Below are 17,284 nucleotides of genomic sequence, written 5' to 3'. Positions count from 1 at the left end.
CAGATATTCCCCATTTAAAAAAAAAATATTATTATTTATTCTGAGATTTGGGGCATTAAAGTTTGAGTCACCATCAGTTAGAACCCACAGCTCCTAAATGCGCAGTGGAAGATTTCTACCGCTAGAGGGCGCCCACAAGCTTTCTATCAATTATTTCTCTTTTTTTTCCTTTAAAAAAATAATAACCCAGAGATCTTTACAAGTGTGTTTGTGTGTTGTATGATACAAGAGGCTGGGCTCGGATACACAAACACCTCTCTGCAGACTGTTTATCATCCATCTATAGTTCATATCTCTCTCCCTCTCCCTCTCCCTCTCTCTCTCTCTCCCTCCCTCCCCCCCCCTCTCTCTCATCCTTTCTTTCCTGGTCTGTCTGTCTGTCATCTATCTATCTATCTATCTATCTATCTATCTATTTATTTATCTATCATCTATCTATCATCTATCTATCATCTATCTATCTATCATCTATCTATCTATCATCTATCTATCTATCTATCTATCCATCCATCTATCTATCTATCTTCCCTTCTTTCCTGGACTGTCTGTCTGTCTGTCTATCTATCATCTATCTATCTATCTATCTATCTATCTATCTATCTATCTATCTATCTATCTATCTATCTATCCTATCCCTTCTTTTCTGGTTGGTCTATCTATCTATCTATCTATCTATCTATCTATCTATCTATCATCTATCTATCTATCTATCTATCTATCTATCATCTATCTATCTATCATCTATTATCTATCTATCTATCATCTATCTATCTATCATCTATCTCATCTATCTATCAATCTATCTATCTATCATCTGTCATCTATCTATCTATCTATCTATCTATCTATGTATATCATATCTATCTATCATCTATCTATCTATCTATCTATCTATCTATCTATCTATCTATCTATCTATCTATCTATCTATCATCTAATCTGTCTAATAATCTGTTTAATAATCTTTCTAGTCCAGGCCCCTCTTTTGCCAAATTTCAACAGGGCAATTTGGGACTTCCGATTGAAAAGGAAGAGTTTAGAAACGGCGGGCCGGCTTTTCTCTTTGCAGGAAGAGCCTTAGGGGTCCCGTGTCCCCTCTTTCCTTCCTAGACCATGGGGGTAGTTGAGGTCCCCACCAAAATCTCTTCCAAGCTGCGTCCAAGCCCTCTCCCGACCGAGTTGAGGCTCAGCCCTAAGAGGATCTTCAGGATTAGTGACAAGGCCAATTAGAATCCACTGCTGATTATACACTTAACACAAGGTATTATTAAGTGGGGCTGTTGCAAAATATGAGCAAAATTGGCCATTACTTGGGGGTGGGGGGCAGTTATTCGCAGATTGCGGGGAAGGGGACTCTGGGTTCCCTTGTTTTTGCTGCGTCCATTGTTGCTTGCGTGGAGGGCTTGCTCTGATGGGCTCTTTAAAGCACGCCGAGCATTCAAGGCCAGCACAGTCTATCTGATTCTTGGGATTTTCTTCCGATTCTGATTCAGGGAGGAGGACATTGCACAGTGAGTCTTGCCAAGAGGTAAGTGCTTTTGAGGGTGGGGAAAACAGGGTTGGGCCTGAAGGTTTTGCTCCCTGCCTGAGGATGGACGGACGGACGGACGGAAGGAAGGAAGGAAGGAAATGTGTGAAAAAAGAGGGAGGACAGGTAAGGAGAGGAAAGGAGAAAAGGGAGGGAGGAGGGAATGTAGGAATGTAGGTAGGAAGGAAGGAAATGTGTGTGAAAAAAGAGGGAGGACAGGAAAGGAAAGGAAAGGAAAAAAAGGAGGGAGGAGGGAAGGAAGGAATGTAGGAAGGAAGGAAGGAAGGTAGGTAGGAATGAACCTTCCCTCCCTCCCTTCCTTCCTTCTTTCCTTCCTTCTCCATCATTCATGTTTTTCAAGGAGAGATTGGAGAACCATTTATCTGAAGTGCGATATAGCACTTCTCCTCCTTCCTGAGCAGGGGGTTGGACTAGAAGACCTCCCAGGCCCCTTCCGACTCTGTTATTCTATTCCATTATTCCAGTCCTCGTCGGAGGGAAAAAAGCAACCTTGAGATTGCAATGGGGGTGAGTGGCATCCCAGAGACCTCCCCCCCCCAAAAAAAAATTCTCTCTGCCTTTAGGACTGATCTTCTCCACCCCACCTGCCTAAGAAGCTGTTGGAGATGGAATATCCTTTCTGAGCTGTTTAAAACTCTCCCAAAGGCGGATTAGCTACGTTAATCGGGCAGCTAAACCACGGCACTTCGGGGAGAACAGGTTAGAACAGAAAAAAAACAGAAAAACATATATAACATATAAATATATATATTTCCACCAGAGGCCAACAAAATGCTTCAATACCCAACTTTCGGAGTTCTTCCTGCCAGCCTAAAAAACAAATAAGTTTTTAAAATCAGGTAAGAGGATTAAACTAACCTTACAATGGGTTTTTTTTTTAAAGGAGCCGAAACCTCGGGGGGGGGGGGAATTAATTAACAAAAATTAACAAAATTAACAAAAAATTAACAAAACGCAATTCGACGCTCCTCTTTGAATTAAAATTTTAGCGTGGTCTCTGGCGGCCCCTTTTTTTATACGGGTTTTTAATTTCTAGAGGGACCGGTTAGAGCAGGGAAAACGGGCTTTGATTTCTCATTTGTTCTCAGTACGTTGAGACCAGGGGAATTCCTGTCCACTTTGGCCAGAATAAATCAATAAAAAAAGGACATCCAATAGCTGAGGATGTCATCAGTTTTTCCCCTTTTTGCTCCAGTTATTAACTCAAAAGGAGAGGGCAAAAATTACAGAGTCTGCGAATGTCGCTCAATTATTATTTATTTTTCACCCCCTAATTTTATTTAGCACTGTTTTATCATTCGAGCTTGCCCCGTATCATATTTTCTGGTAGCTTACATGGCCCGACAAAATAGACATAGATAGATATGTGATGCTTATAGGTGGCTTCCTTCCTTCCTTCCTTCCTTCCTTCCTTCCTTCCTTCCTTCCTTCCTTCCTTCCTTCCTTCCTTCCTTTTTCCCTCCCCATCACTGGAGATTTTCAAGAAGAGATTAGTCAACCATTTTTCTGTAATGGCATAAGGTCTCTTTCTTGAGGGGGGGGGGGTTGGACTAGAAGACCTCCAAGGTCTCCTCCAACTCTGATATTCCATCACTCTACCTGGCCTGCCTTTTCCCTGTTGTCCTTTTGAGAATTCTCTGCATCGGAGAAGAAGACCGTTTGCCCCTTCAGCCATCTTGGTTGTTTTTTTCCCCCCATTTCTCCTTTGACCACCCCACCCATCGTCCCCAGACATGGCCCTCTTTTCCCCCTCGCAGGTCGCCCTCATCTGCAAAGCTCTGCAGGAGAGTGGCTCGTTCGAGCACCTGTCCCGTTTCCTCTGGGCTCTGCCGCCATCACTCACCTTGGACCATCTCCAACGCTTGAGATGTCCCCACACCAGGGATCATGGGATGGAGATCCTGCGCCCACCGGGCCTCTGGGAAATAGCCCTGGCCAGCCTGATGGGCTCCCAGCCCTTGGGGGATCCCAGATCGACCCATCTTGGAGACCACTTGCTTGGATTTCCATCCCAAAGCTCACCTGTCTGGAGAACTGGCTCTCACCTGCCAGGAACCTCAGCGCAATACGGCAAACAGAAAGCCAACCGGATCAAGGTAAGCGGCCTTCGGATGAAGGTGACATTTTTCCATTTTGAAAAATATCCTGATTTGTTTTCTGTATCCCCAAAGTGTCTTAGCCACTTGGAAGGGTGGACTTCAACTCCCAGAATTCCCCAGTCAGCATGGATGGAATTCTGGGAGTTGAAGTCCAGCCATCTTAAAACTTGCTGGCTGGGGGATTCTGGGAGTTGAAGTCCTCCAATGCTGGCTGGGGGATTCTGGGAGTCGAGGACGTATTTATTCGATTTATTGCAATAATAATAGCTTCCCCACCCCTTGTGAAATTTAAAACCTTCCTGCAACTCAATTGATTTGTCCTAAAATAGTGAACAGCGTTCTCTTCTTCTTCGCTTAGGAAAAGATCCAAAAACTGTTGAGAGAGTGTTACCTGCAAGACCCTTACCCAAATCCTTCCCAAAAAAGGCACCTGGCCCAGACCACCGGGCTCACCTCCACCCAGGTCGGCAATTGGTTTAAAAACCGTCGGCAGAGAGATCGGGCGGCCTCTGCCAAGCACAGCCGTCCCCGGACGAGGGGCGAGATGGGGAGACGATCCCCCCACATTTAAATATTAAGCCGAGTGCAAGAAAGGAAGAAAAGGGGAAGAAAAAACATGTGAAATTATAAAAGGAAAAGAAAAAAACGGCAGAAGAAAGAAAGGAAAACATACCAGAGATCTATTTGGAGACTTTGCTAAGTCGATCGAATGAAAACCATGGGTGAATCTACTTGAATCAATTCTACCAAACGGTTTGTTTATTGGAATCAACCAGATCTCTGGCTGAGCAATCCCCGGTCTGATTTCTGATCCAACCTTGAATGATCAATTTAAATACACTCAAGGAGCACTTAAAACAACAACAGCAAACAGTTTGGATTCAATGATCCATCATCCGGGAATGTCACGGAAAGAATTTCGAGGAATAGTTGAAAAACTTTTATTTCCAATTCTTCGGCTTGACAAAAGGAATCTATTTTTTTTTCATACCGGCTTTGATCAGAGCTAGAAGTTAGTTCTTCTCTTCCAGGAGGAGCCAGCATTCCTGGTTAGCAGGCGGGAATGTTATTCCCACGTTGAAAGATTTAAGACTGGACTATAAGGGTGAAAATGAGTTGGAGGAGGAGGTGTAAGGGTTAAATCTGCTGCTGGCTATATATATAAGAACATCAGGCTGGGAGATGAGAGAGAGGAGAGAAAGATGGAGGGAGAGAGGAATAGAGATGATAGATATAGGTGGGTGGGCGGATGGGTGGATGGATGGATGGATGATGGCTAGCTAGTTAGAAATAGAAATAGCCCTTAGACTTATATACCGCTTCGCAGTACTTTTACAGGCCCCTCTAAGCGGTTTTACAGAGTCAGCCTTTTGCCCCCCAACAATCTGGTCATTGGACCCCCCTTGGAAGGATGGAAGGCTAAGTCAACCTTGAGCCAGTGAAATTTGAACTGATGAATTACAGCTAGCAGTCAGCTGAAGTAGCCTGCAGTGCTGCACTCAAACCACTGGGCCACCTTGGCAGAGAGAGAGAGACAGAGACAGAGACAGAGAGAGAGACAGAGACAGAGACAGAGAGAGACTGATAGCTAGGTAGCTAGTTAGATAGGTAGGTAGGTAGGTAGGTAGGTAGGTAGGTAGGTAGATAGATAGATGATAGATAGATAGATAGATAGATAGATAGATAGATAGATAGATAGATAGATAGATAGATAGATAGATAGATAGAAATAGCTAGGATGGATAAAAGAGATAGATAGATGGATGGATGGATGGATGGATGGATGGATGGATAGATAGATAGATAGATAGATAGATAGATAGATAGACAGATAGAATGGATAGATAGATGATAGATAGATAGATGATAGATAGATAGATAGATAGATAGATAGATGATAGATGGATGGATGGATGGATGGATGGATGGATAGATAGATAGAATGGATAGATAGATAGAAAGATTGGATAGATAGATAGATAGATAGATAGATAGATAGATAGATAGATAGATAGATAGATAGAAAGAAATAGCTAGGATGGATAATAGAGATAGATAGATGATAGATAGAATGGATAGAAGATAGATAGAAAGATAGATAGATAGATAGATGATAGATAGATAGATAGATAGACAGACAGACAGACAGACAGACAGACAGACAGACAGACAGACAATAGCTAGCTAGCTAGGGATGATAGATGAGGTAGATAGATGTAGGTAGGTAGGCAAGGAAGGGAGGGAGAGAGGGAAGAAAGAAAGAAAAAAGATATAGACAGAGAGATGAGGGAGGGAGGGAGGAAACAGGAAGGAGACAGATAATGTAGATGATAAGATAGACAAAGAAACACATATACAGGAGGTACGTAGGTAGGTAGCTAAGGAAGGGAGGGAGGGAGGAAGCGATAGACAGAGATAGATGACAGACAGGGGGAAGGAAGCAAGGCAGGCAGGTAAGAAGGGAAGGAGGGAGGGAGGGAGGGAGGGAGGGAGGGAGGGAGGAAGGAAAAACATATAAATAATCAAAGCTAGGCACCGCCCCTCTCTGTCTCAAAGATGCAGGAGGAGGTGCTTAGCAGATCAGAAAATTTAGAAACCAAGCTTAATTATGATTTCCGTTCTGATCCCCTCTCACCTTCGGTATCATCCCCTAGAGATGATCTCAGGAACGCTAATCCTCCGCTAAAGCTTTTAGCACCGGGATCTCCTCTGCAATTTTGCTCCATAAGAGACCAACCCCGTCCCTTTTCCCAGAAGGGCCAAGCGCGGGTCTCCATTACTCACCTCCGCTTATTATTCTGACACATTCATCCCTTTCCCCCTCCCCCTAAAGCTGAAAGCAAAATCCCCTGGGAACGGACACTATATTTTTATTCGAAAAAAATGTGAAATTCACCTTCCTCCGGACGCATTTCAGCCTGGATTTATTGCATCCCCTTGCCAATAAAATTAAAAATTAAAAATTAGAGCTAAGCAGGGCTAGAGCAGACTGATTTTTGGATGGGAGACGCTGCCAAAATTGCAAAAGCATCCTGGGGCCAAGTTTCAACCATGGTTTTCAGAGGAACGAAACGTCCCGGAGTTCCTGAAAGAACGACGCTAAGAAACCATCTTTGGTCCCCAGCTGTCCGCCTCCGCCTTGCCGTTGCTTTGCAACCGTCGCCATGGCAACCATCCCGGGAAGAAAGGATGCTCGGGAGGCCTCGGAGGATCGCAGCACCAGCTCCCCCGTGGCCACCATCTGAGGGGAAAACTACTTATTTCCAAATAACTGGGCCCATCTGCTCGTCGCGGGCGATGTGTCCTCCGGCTGCGGCGAGAATCAATTATAGAGTGACGGCTGTTTTGTTTCCCCCCCGACTTCCATTATCAATAATAAGCATCGCGCATTGTATTCCGCAATGCTCTTTTCTTCTTTGCGCTTTCTTTTTGGCACGCTTTCTCCTTGCACGCTTTTCTCTCCACGGTTAGAATTTGGGGGGGAAGCCCAAGCCTCCTCCCACCCCCAATCCCCCGGCCGGATTTGGAGACCGTCCTCCGATTAAAACTCGTCGCGAAACGAATTGTTTCTCTTCCATCAAATGTCGATTTGAACCGTATTATTTGCTGGGTGATATGGGCAACCATGATGATCAGTCCTAGGTACGGGCAGATATTTCTTTCTCTGGGCACGATGGGAATATATTTTTGCTGGGGTGGGAAAAAACTCTGTTCTGGCAACAGGAAAGGCATCCGGCCAATAAGCCCTCAGCTCTGTTCAGTTGGCCAGATTCCACCCCCACCCGCAAGGGATTATTGTGGCGTCATTAAATAATGATACCACCTCGCTTGGCAAGGGAGATACCAGCTCCCAATTGTGGTCGTTAAGCCGAGGACCCCTTGTATTCCCCCACCACGTTAAAGACACACCAAAGAAGCAGCCGAGGGGGGATTTGAAATCCTTTTATTTTGACAATGGTGGGTGGGCTTTGGCTTGTCCTCCCCACTTCGATTGCCCCTCCCCCTATGGTTCGGTCACCGAGATTCGAAACGGTGCCCCAAAAATTTGAAAAAAGGAGGGACCAGAATATCTCTTTCCTTTTTACTCGTTTAGCGAGCATCCCTCTTGTCCTCCGAGCCGTGCGAACAAATCAAATTCAAAGAATCCTCCACTTAGCGATCATTCAAAGGTACGACGGCACCGATGACCGTTTTTCACACTTACGACAGGTGCAGCATCCCCCGCGGTCAGGGGTTTACATTCAGGTGCTTAGCGACTGATTCGCATGTATGACGGCGGCAGTGCCCCCGTGTTCCCCTTTTGCGACCAGCCCAGTCCAGGGAAGTCGCATTCGCTTAACAACCACATTCCTGATTTAAGAACTGCAGGGGGTTCACTTAACAACGGTGGCGAGGAAAGTCGCACAAGGGAGTGAAACTCGCTTAAGAAACGTCTCGCTTAGCAGCATAAATTGTGGGTGTGGTTACAGTCGCAAGGGGAGGATTCGCTGTATTATTTCGCACCACAGTTAGACCGAAAATGCAGGGTCCCTTCCCCATTCTAGCAGGCGGATCTCCCCTCCCCAAACGCCACAGAAGTGATCTCTGTTTCTCCCAGATCAAATCCCCTTTTCCATGCTCGACAGACGAGACGGGAAACAATCAAGGCCGAAAAACAGCTCAGCCGAAAGACAGAACAAGTTCTGATATTTTTTTCTCAGAGCAAAAGAAGGAAAAGGTCTCCTTCAGAGGCAGCTCGGTGGGGGATCGGTCAGCCATTTTTGAACAGGAGAAGGGATCAAGGGATCTGGTATTGGCCAGATGATCCCCAGGGCCGGGAACAAAGTCTTACCATTGGTGGGCCCGGAACGCTTCTGAACCAATTCACACATTTGTTGTGGGGACCGAGTCGATCCGTTCGCCGGCTTTGTGCAGGAGATTCAACGTCTGCATGCCTGAAGAGATGGCGTCGGGGTTTGACGCTAAGCGAGGAAAGAAAAAACTGGACCATTGTGTGAACGCAGCAGCTTGGCCGCCCCCCGATAGGCTTGTTGTGCACACAGTTGTGAACACACAGTTGTGTATCACCGTTCTTGAGGTTAGGCACAAGGGGAAAGGCTTGACCATGCTTAGCCCTTATCTGGAGACCTTGTGACTCCCTATAGGCAGTCCTTGACTTACGATGGCTCGTTCAGTGACCGTTCAAAGTTACGATGGCGCTAAAAAGAACTGAGGATAATTTTTCACACTTATGACTGAAATTCAGGAGTTTGGCAACTGACTCGAATTTACGACGGTGACACTGTCCTGATTCCAGATTCGCTTAACGATGGGAAATTCTGCTCCCAATTCTGGTCGTAAGTCGAGAACTACCTGTATTTTTTTAAAAAAAAAAATCTTACATTGTCAACATTTGGCAAAGCCCACCTTAATCCACAGGATCAAGGAGACCCTGACTCTAATAAAGGAGTGGGTGAGCCTTAACTTCTAGCAGAGAGGAAATGGCACCCACAGGCACTCCTCGTTTAGTGACTGCCTTGCCATCATGTCGTCATTTGCAACCTCTCCTCGCCTTTACAATCTTCCTAGGTCTGACAAACGATTGAAAGCTGCAAATATGTGATATTTATATACACACAGAAAGAGAGAGAGAGAAAGAGAAAGAGAGAAAGAGGGAGAGAGAGAGGGAGAAAGAGGGAGTGAGAAAAAGACAGAAAAGAAAGAGATATAAAGAGAGAAAAAGAAAGAAAAAGAGAGAAGGAGAAAGAGGGAGAGAGAAAAAGAGAGAAAAAGAGAGAAAGAGGGAGTGAAGGAGTGAGAAAGAGAGAGAAAGAAAAAGTGAAAAAAGAGAAATAGAGAGAGAGGAAGAAAAAGAGAAAGAGAAAGAAAGAGAAGAAGAGGGAGAGAGAAAAAGAGAACGAAAAAGAGAGAGGGAGAGGAAAGAGAAAATGAAAGAAAGTGAGAGAAAAAGAGGGTGTGAGAAAGAGAGAGAAAGAGAGGGAGGAAGAAAGAAAGAGAAAGAAAGAGATAGTGAGAGAAAGAGAGGGAGTCATTCTGGATAGTGTCATAAGCACCATATAAACGAATAAACACATGAATTAATAAAATAATTTCAACGGAGGGATTACTTTGCTTAAAGACCGAATTGCCTGTCCCATTTTGGTCACTAAACGAGGACTGCTTCTGTTCTTCCTCAACTGCTCTCCCTCCCTCTCTCCCTCCTTGATACGACGGATATTCACGCATCTAGGTTTGTTCATTCAGATGTTGGTTTGATCGGACCGTCGGCTGTTCGTCCTCCTTTCTCAGTTCACGGATCACTTATAGAAATTCTTATTCATTCATTCATTCTTTTTAAACTGGATATTTAAAGCAGCCTCAACTTCATCATAAATTGCAAAGGAAAAAACTGGGAGGAGACCAGCAATAAACCTCCCATCCACCCCTCCCCTCCCCTCGCTGTCCCTCAGGTTCAAGGTAGACTGCTCCTAGGCAAGGAGGCTCAATCGATCCCTCTTAGTGCCTAATAAACTACCCGTATGCTTCCTCCTCTTATCTGGGAGGGAAGCGAGGCTGGCTCTGGGGGGGAGAGGGGGATTTTTTTAAAAAAATTTGGGGTTTCTGCCAGCGCTGAGGATTAAAAAGATTATCGCTCCGTCTCGAGCTTCGCTGAGTGGTCTCCCTTCCTCCAGGGTCCTTAACGCCCAAGTAGGACGGCTTCAAGCCCTTCTTAGTGACCCAACTTTCTGAGCGCAGGTTTCGCTCTCATGACTGGCTGCAACGGGGTGAGCGGGACCTAAAGGAACAATGGAGAAGTTGCGGGCTGGACTAGAGGACCTCCAAGGTCCCCTTCCCAACTCTGTTAGTCTGTGTTTCCATCGGGCTGAGCCTTTGATCTTCCCCGCTTAAACGCCATTTCTGTTCTTTCCTTCTTTCTTTCTTTTTAATGTTCCTGAGCCCTTGTGGGAAACACGCTCACATTCCTCCAGGATTCTTTCTTTTTTTTCTTTCCTTCGTTCTTCGAGTGAAGAGTTCAGCCAAAGAATTCTGTATTAGAATACTGACTTGAAAACTTGTGTTTTCTGAAAATCTGGGACTTCCTTCCTTTTCCCCCTTCATTTCTTGCTTTTTTCCTCCTTCCCTCTTTACTCTTTCCTTCCTTCCCTTTTTATTTTCCTTTTTTTCTTTCCTCTCTATTCCTTTTCTTTTCTTTTCTTCTTTTCTTTCCCCCCCTCTCTATTCCTTCCTTCTCTCTTTACTTCCTTCCTTCCATCCCTCTCTATTCCTTCCTTCCATCTCTCTATTCTTCCTTCCTTTTCTTCCCTCTCTATTCCTTCCTGCCATCTTTACTCCTTCCTTCCTTCCTCTCCATTCCTTCTTTCCCTTTCTATTTTCCTTTTTTCTTGCCTCTCTATTCCTTCTTCTTTTCTTGCTTTTTTTCTTCCCTCTCTATTCCTTCATTCCTTCTCTATTCCTTCCTTTTCTTCCATCCCTCTATTCCTTCCTTCCCTCTTAATTCCTTCTTTTTCTTCCATCCCTCTATTCCTTCTTTCCTGCCCTTTACTCCTTACTTGCTTCCATCACTCTATTCCTTCCTTCCCTCTTTATTCCTTCCTTTCTTCCATCCCTCTATTCCTTCTTTCCTTTCTCTATTGCTTCCTGCCCTCTTTACTCCCTCCTTTCCTTCTTTCTTTCTTCCTTCCATCCCTCTCTATTCCTTCCTGCCCTCTTTACTCCTTCCTTGCTTCCATCCCTCCATTCCTTCCTTCTTTCTCTATTCCTTCCTGCCCTCTTTACTCCCTTTCTTCCTTTCCTACATCCCTTTCTATTCCTTCCTTCCTGCCCTCTCTATTCCTTCCTTCCCTCTTTATTCCTTCCTTCCTTTCATCCCTCTATTCCTTCCTTCCTTCTTTCTCTATTCCTTCCTGCCCTCTTTACTGCCTTTCTTTCTTTCTTTCTTTCTTTCTTTCTTTCTTTCTTTCTTCTTTCTTTCTTTCTTCTTTCTTCCGTCCTCCATCCCTTCCTTCCTTCCTTTCTTTTTCTTTCTTCCATCCCTCTCTATTCCTTCCTTCCTTCCTTCCCTCTACCAAAGAGTTGAGCAAAAGAATCCCATATCTGAACCTGGGCTTAATGGGCCTCCCTCCCCACACGGACTTCCTTAGAAGACTGGAATGTCGGCCAAAGAGCCTTGCAGCTGGGTTAATGGGTTTCGATCGTGGCTCGGACAAACAAGCCAGAGACGTTGTGTTCTGCGTTTCTGCCAGGGAACCTAAGTTTCCACTATCCCTCTCCTCCCTCCCAGGTCACAGGGGGGTCCCTTGCCCCCTCCCTGCCAGCCCCGGCCTGTGCCCATTGCGCTCGCAGCCCTCCCCTCCGTGCACAATCAACACGGGAAAGTACAACGCATCCTGGTAGCACGGGGGGCTCTCCAACGGCTCCGTCTCGATGTTGCTGCCCACCTGACTTCCACTCAGGCTCCGGAGAATCCCCCCGCATCGCCGGGCGCCGCTCAGCGAGAAGCGGCTGCAGCTGAACGGCAAGCGTGCGTAGAGGGCCCGAGTCCCCCGCGAGGGCAGGGAATTGCTGCTGACAGTCCGGCGACAGCGTTGGCAGCTGCGGAGGTACGCCGCGCCTGCCACCGTCGTGGTGTCCATCAACACGGCCTCGGAGTAGCTGGGCACCAGCTGCTGGTTGGAACGGATGTGCCATTCCAGTTCGGTCATGTCCACTGTGTTGACGCGCGAGATTCGACGGCCGTAAGTCCCCGCGGCATCCAGCGGGCTGGGCCCATCGTCTGCCCCGAAGAGTTTCTCAACGTGATAATGTACGTTGGCTGTACGGTATTCGGACAAAACTCTCAGCGGCCAGGATAGCAGGAGGAAAGAGGCCAGCCAGAAGACACCCCGGCGGGTGTACCACGGTGGACGCCCTGGATCTGGGAAGACTAACATGTGTTCCTTAAAGTCCACGTTTTTGAGGTGCATCCCTTCGCGGGCCTCCATGTAGTCGTCCAAACCCTCGTTTTCCCCGAAAAACCGGGCCCTTTGAGTCAGATACGCAGCTTCTGCCTCCCCTGAGGCAAAACTGAAGCATTTCGTAAAGCGGAGTTTGGTCACGGGGTAATCCGAGAGGCCCAACAGTTCCTTGGAGACGTCCTTCACCCCGTGGCCCGAGTAGTCAAACTCTGTCTCTGAGACGTGGGTGTTGACGCGCTCGTGGTACACCTGGGTGGTCGTGTAAGCGTCCCCGTTGCGATAACGCGTCACCTGCCTCGTGCGGCGGATGTAGTGGTAGCTGACGGCCTTCCACCAGATGCAGGGCGTGGCCTGCTGCATCCGCTGGACTTTGTCGTAGACGCTCGCCGTGTCCACCCGATACTGCGTCTGCCCCTTGGCGAATCGGTGCCAGCACTCCACCAGGTACACCACATACAACATGCCCAGGAACGCCAGCGGGATGTAGATGTAGCCGTTGGAGCACGGGCTGTCATGATACACCAGCGACGCCCCTCGGTAGGAGCTGTCGTAGTTCAGGCGGGTCACCGTCGAGAGACGGCACCAGGCCATGACGCCGAAGCAGCCGAACATTAGGAGGGTGAGCACCAGACATTTCCAGTGGGACTCCCGGCAGAGCGAGCTGCTCAGAGACTGTTTGAGAGGACGTTGCTGCAAGAGAGAAAGGGAAAGAGAAGAGAGTAGGGAAGAAGGTTACAGACCTGCCCCTTCCCAGAAAGATCTGAGATCACACCCCACCACCGCCAAACTAGTACAGGTAGTCCTCGGCGTACGGTTGCAAATTTACGGTCCCATCAATTGTTGAAATGTACAACTTTCCTCGGCCCCTTTGTTAAGCGAATTGCCGCGTTTGTTAAATGCGTCCCCCGGGGGAGTTAAGTGAATCTGATTTCCCCTTTCCGGAAGGTCGCAAAAAGAGGGAAATCACGTGACCCAGGGACACCGCGACCGTCGTACATGCAAGTCCATGGTCCAGTCTCCAAATGTAAATCTCGGGGATACCGCAGTGCTAAAAAAAAAACCAAAATGGTTGTAGGTCACTTTTTTCAGTGCCATTGTTGTCACTTCAAATGGTTGCTAAGCGAACCGTTGTAAGTCGAGGACTAGCTGCTAACCTTCATTCCATTTCACAGTCCCCCCGCCCCGGTGTTTCTAACCCAGAGAGCAAACTAAACGGCGTGCAAAATTGAACCCTTGAAATGCTGCCAATTTCCTCGGCCTTTCCATATTCCAGGATCACAGAAGGCGCCCCCCTCCTCCCCGCTCCCCGACTTAACAACCAGTTTGGGTCTAACAGGCCAGACACCCTGCAATTGTGCTTTCAGACACACATCGCGCCCTTCGCACTGGAGTCCAGACATTAACGAGGCCACATTTGGGGAATATAAACAGGACGTTGAAGCCAGACAAAATAAGCCTCAGCATCTGTTTCCCACAGAAGCCGAAAGGCACTCGCGAGGAGCTCGATGGTCTGCTTCCCCACAGCCAGGATAGACTGCTTCGGTACAGGGAGGTTCCATTTCGCTGGGACCACCTGCCATATAACATATCTAGCGGTAAGCAAGCTTGAGTGAAAGGGTTAGAAATAGGCTGTATTTAACTTCCTGGAAGTATCCCCGCCTCTAGCTGGGGGAGAGAGAGAGAGAGACAGAAGGAAAGAAAGAAACAAAGAAAGAGAGAGAAAGAGGATGAAAGAAAGAGATACAAAGAAAGGAAAAGAAAGAGAGAGAAATAGAGATAAAGGGAAAAGGGTAAGAGACAGATAAAAAAGAGAGCGAGAGAGAAAAGAGGGAAAAGGAAAGAGAAAAAGAGATAGAGAAAACAGGAAGAAGGAGAGAGAGAGACAAAGAAAGAAACAGACAGAGAGAAAAGAAAGACAGCGAAATAGATAAAGAGAAAGAGGGTGAAAAAGAAAGACAGATAAAAAGGGAGAGAGAAAAGAGGGAAAAGGAAAGGGAGAAAAAGAGAGAAAACAGAAACAGAACAAAGAGCGACAGAAAGAGAAAGAGAGAGACAAAGAAAGAGACAGAAAAAAGACAGTGAAATAGAGATAGAGGGTGAAAGAGAAGACACAGATAAAAAAGAGAAAGAAAGAAGAAAAGAAAGAGAGAGAGAATGTCCAAGGGAATTCCAACTATTTAATTCCACACTCTTTGTTTTGAGCATAAGTTTTACTGTTTAATTTCAGGGTTATTTCAGGGTTGAAACTACTCTAGAAACCAACGTAGGGAATAAAGAATAAAAGAAACTAAAGCAGGCCCAGCTTCGGGGTGAATTGGGCTGGGGGCAGCTGGGAAGGAGTCCCATCATTTTTACACACACACAAACACACACACACACACACACACACACACAAACGCACCTCTTCCATCATCCCCACTCCTTTCACATCTCCCCAGAGCATTGCAAAGGGATTATTTTGGGAGGCTGCCAACAGCAAATGGCTTTTAAGATGGGGGTGGGGGGAGTTATTTATTTATTTATTAAAAGCATGGGGAGGGGGGTTTCCAATCTGACACCCTCTTTGCCTTAATGCACTCCAAGGAAAGAACGCAAGACAGTCCCAGATGCTACTGTGGGGGCTCTTTTATCCACCCAACTCACCTTTCTTCGTTTTGACATTTTTTTTGGGGGGGGGGAGTCCCTGGGGGATGGGGGGGCAGTGATTCTCAACCCTGGCAATTGCCAAGTTGCTTGTCTGCCAACTCCCCCCCCCCTCCTCTCCCCAAATGCCTCCCCTTCCCCTCCTCCCCAATATCAGTCTTGAGAGAAATGGCCCAGCCTTTTTGTCCCAAAAGTCTTCTCTTGTTACCAACCTGGTAAGAAAGGCTGAACTACTACACCTCCCTTCATCCCCTGCCAGCCAGGCTGCAGATGGGTCTCCTTTACTGGGGGAGACCCTAAGGGTCCTAAGGCTTTTTTCAGACCGGGGAGGGTGGGGAAAAAAAGAAATATTGGTGGTTTTTTTCCCACCCTGCAGCTTTAAATAAAAAAATGCCAGAGGTGGTGAAAAGAGGGGGGGGTTGATTTCCAGCACCCCCTTTAGCCCCCTCCCCAAAAACAACCCTTCCCCCCCACCCACCGCCACCAAAGCCCTGAGCCTGCTTTTGTTCCTTCGTTGAGACCGAGCCGCCAAGCGCACCAAAGCGGAGAGGCGAAGGACGCGGCCGGGCGGGCTGTGTGGTGCAATGCAGAACTTCACGCGTGCCCTCCCTTCCACGCACGCACACACACACACACACAGAGACACACACCAGCCGGTCGCAAAACACGCCGCTTCCCTGCAGGTCCCCTTCCCCCTTTCTCCCCACTCCCCGGGAATCCCGAGAAAAGCTGGGTGCCAGTTTTACGCACGGCGGGCGCCCGCTTGCAAATGGAGGGAACCCCTCCCCAGTTTGCTTTAAAAGAGGGAGTCTTATAAGGGGGCGAGGAGGATGCAAGGGACCAGAAAAAGAGCCCACCCTTAGCTGCCACCTTTCTCCTCCTCCCCCCGCACCGATGGACCCCCCCCCACACCCAGGTTTATTTTTAAACCCCGTAGAGCTATTAATAATGAATGCACAAAGGGATACGTGTTCCCTGCAGCAAAATCACTCCTGTTTCTCCCCCCCCCCCCAGCTGATGCCCCTCCTCCCCGGTTAGGGAAAAAAATAAGGGGGGGGAGGACCGAAAACAGAGGCCTGAACCCCGGCTTTCAAACCTCGAAAGCTGGCATCGGCCCCCAAACCCAGAAAACCCCGGATTTTGGAGGCGCCGTTTGGAGAGGGGGACTCGTCTCCAAGCGGTGCGCTCAGGGCGCAGCGCAAAAGCGCTTCGGTGTTGTTTTTTTTAAATGTCTTTCCTTCTTTCCTTTCGTTCTTCTTGGGTGCCTTTTCTTCTTTTCCTTCCCTTCTTCCCCTCCCTTCCTTCCGTTCTTCCTTTCCTTTCCTTTCCTCCCCTTCTTTTTTCTTTTCTATCCTCCCCTTCCTTTCCTTCTTCCATTTTTTCTTTTCTATCCTTCCCTTCTTCCCCTTTTTTCTTTTCTATCCTTCCCTTCTTTTTCTTTTTTACCCTTCCCTTCTTTTTCTTTTCCATCCTTCCCTTCTCTTCCTTTCCTCTCCTCTTTCCCTTTTTTCTTTTCTATCCTTCCCTGCCCTTCCTTTCTTTTCCCTTTCTCCTTCCTTTCTCTCCCCCACTATTTCACCCACCCACCCACCCACGCAGGTTGGCCTTACCTCTTCCCGAGGGGGTCCCCCAGCCGGGGTGAGCGTGGGCAGCTCCCCGGCACCCGGCTGCTGCCCGCCGTCTTCTGCCCCCACTCCTGGCATCCTTCACGCGTGACGCCCCCAAGACGGCGGCCCGGCCGCATCTTAGGCTCGGGCTCGGGGCTGCCCGGCCCCGCAGCGGTTCAAGCTGTGCCGCCCCCCGCAGTCCCCGCAACGGGGCATGGGAGACGAGGCACCGTTGCGCGCCTTGCCTGGGCGCCCACCTGCCCCGGACGCCCGTGGACTTTTGGCGGCGGGGGCAGCGGCGGCTCCGCCCTCCACGGCGGGGCTGGGAAGCACAAAGCCCGGAGCTCCCCTCCCTCCCCCAGGCCCAGCCCCCAGCCCCGATCCCGGTTGCCCTGGACCGTCCCGCAGTCTTAAAGGAAGATGCTCTGCTTT

General features: G+C 47.9%; 2 protein-coding genes across 3 annotated transcripts; one reads left to right on the top strand and one right to left on the bottom strand.

The window, feature by feature from the left end:
- Positions 1-3,282: 3,282 nt before the first annotated feature.
- LOC309382390 (homeobox protein SIX6-like) lies at positions 3,283-5,368 on the top strand (the record flags this gene model as incomplete). Its single annotated transcript, XM_081971906.1, has 2 exons — positions 3,283-3,645; positions 4,007-5,368. The coding sequence occupies 2 exons, from the start codon at positions 3,283-3,285 to the stop codon at positions 4,217-4,219; spliced, it is 576 nt and encodes a 191-aa protein (XP_081828032.1). The 3' UTR covers positions 4,220-5,368.
- Positions 5,369-10,895: 5,527 nt separating this feature from the next.
- Positions 10,896-16,948, bottom strand: TMEM151A (transmembrane protein 151A; the record flags this gene model as incomplete). Of its 2 annotated transcripts, XR_014173667.1 has the most annotated exons (3): positions 10,896-10,927; positions 11,715-13,292; positions 16,856-16,948. XR_014173667.1 is itself a non-coding variant. In XM_081971908.1 (2 exons), the coding sequence occupies 2 exons, from the start codon at positions 16,946-16,948 to the stop codon at positions 11,931-11,933; spliced, it is 1,455 nt and encodes a 484-aa protein (XP_081828034.1). In that variant the 3' UTR covers positions 11,644-11,930. The 2 variants fall into 2 exon arrangements, 1 of the variants encoding a protein (XP_081828034.1); XM_081971908.1 differs by lacking the exon at positions 10,896-10,927 and having other exon boundaries at positions 11,644-13,292.
- Positions 16,949-17,284: the final 336 nt, after the last annotated feature.

The sequence above is a fragment of the Natrix helvetica genome (genome assembly GCF_964273705.1).
Source record: "Natrix helvetica genome assembly, contig: HAP1_SCAFFOLD_314, whole genome shotgun sequence".
Lineage (NCBI taxonomy): Eukaryota > Metazoa > Chordata > Lepidosauria > Squamata > Natricidae > Natrix > Natrix helvetica.
Note: the sequence above shows the minus strand (reverse complement) of the source record. Positions and strands in the feature narration are given on the sequence as shown.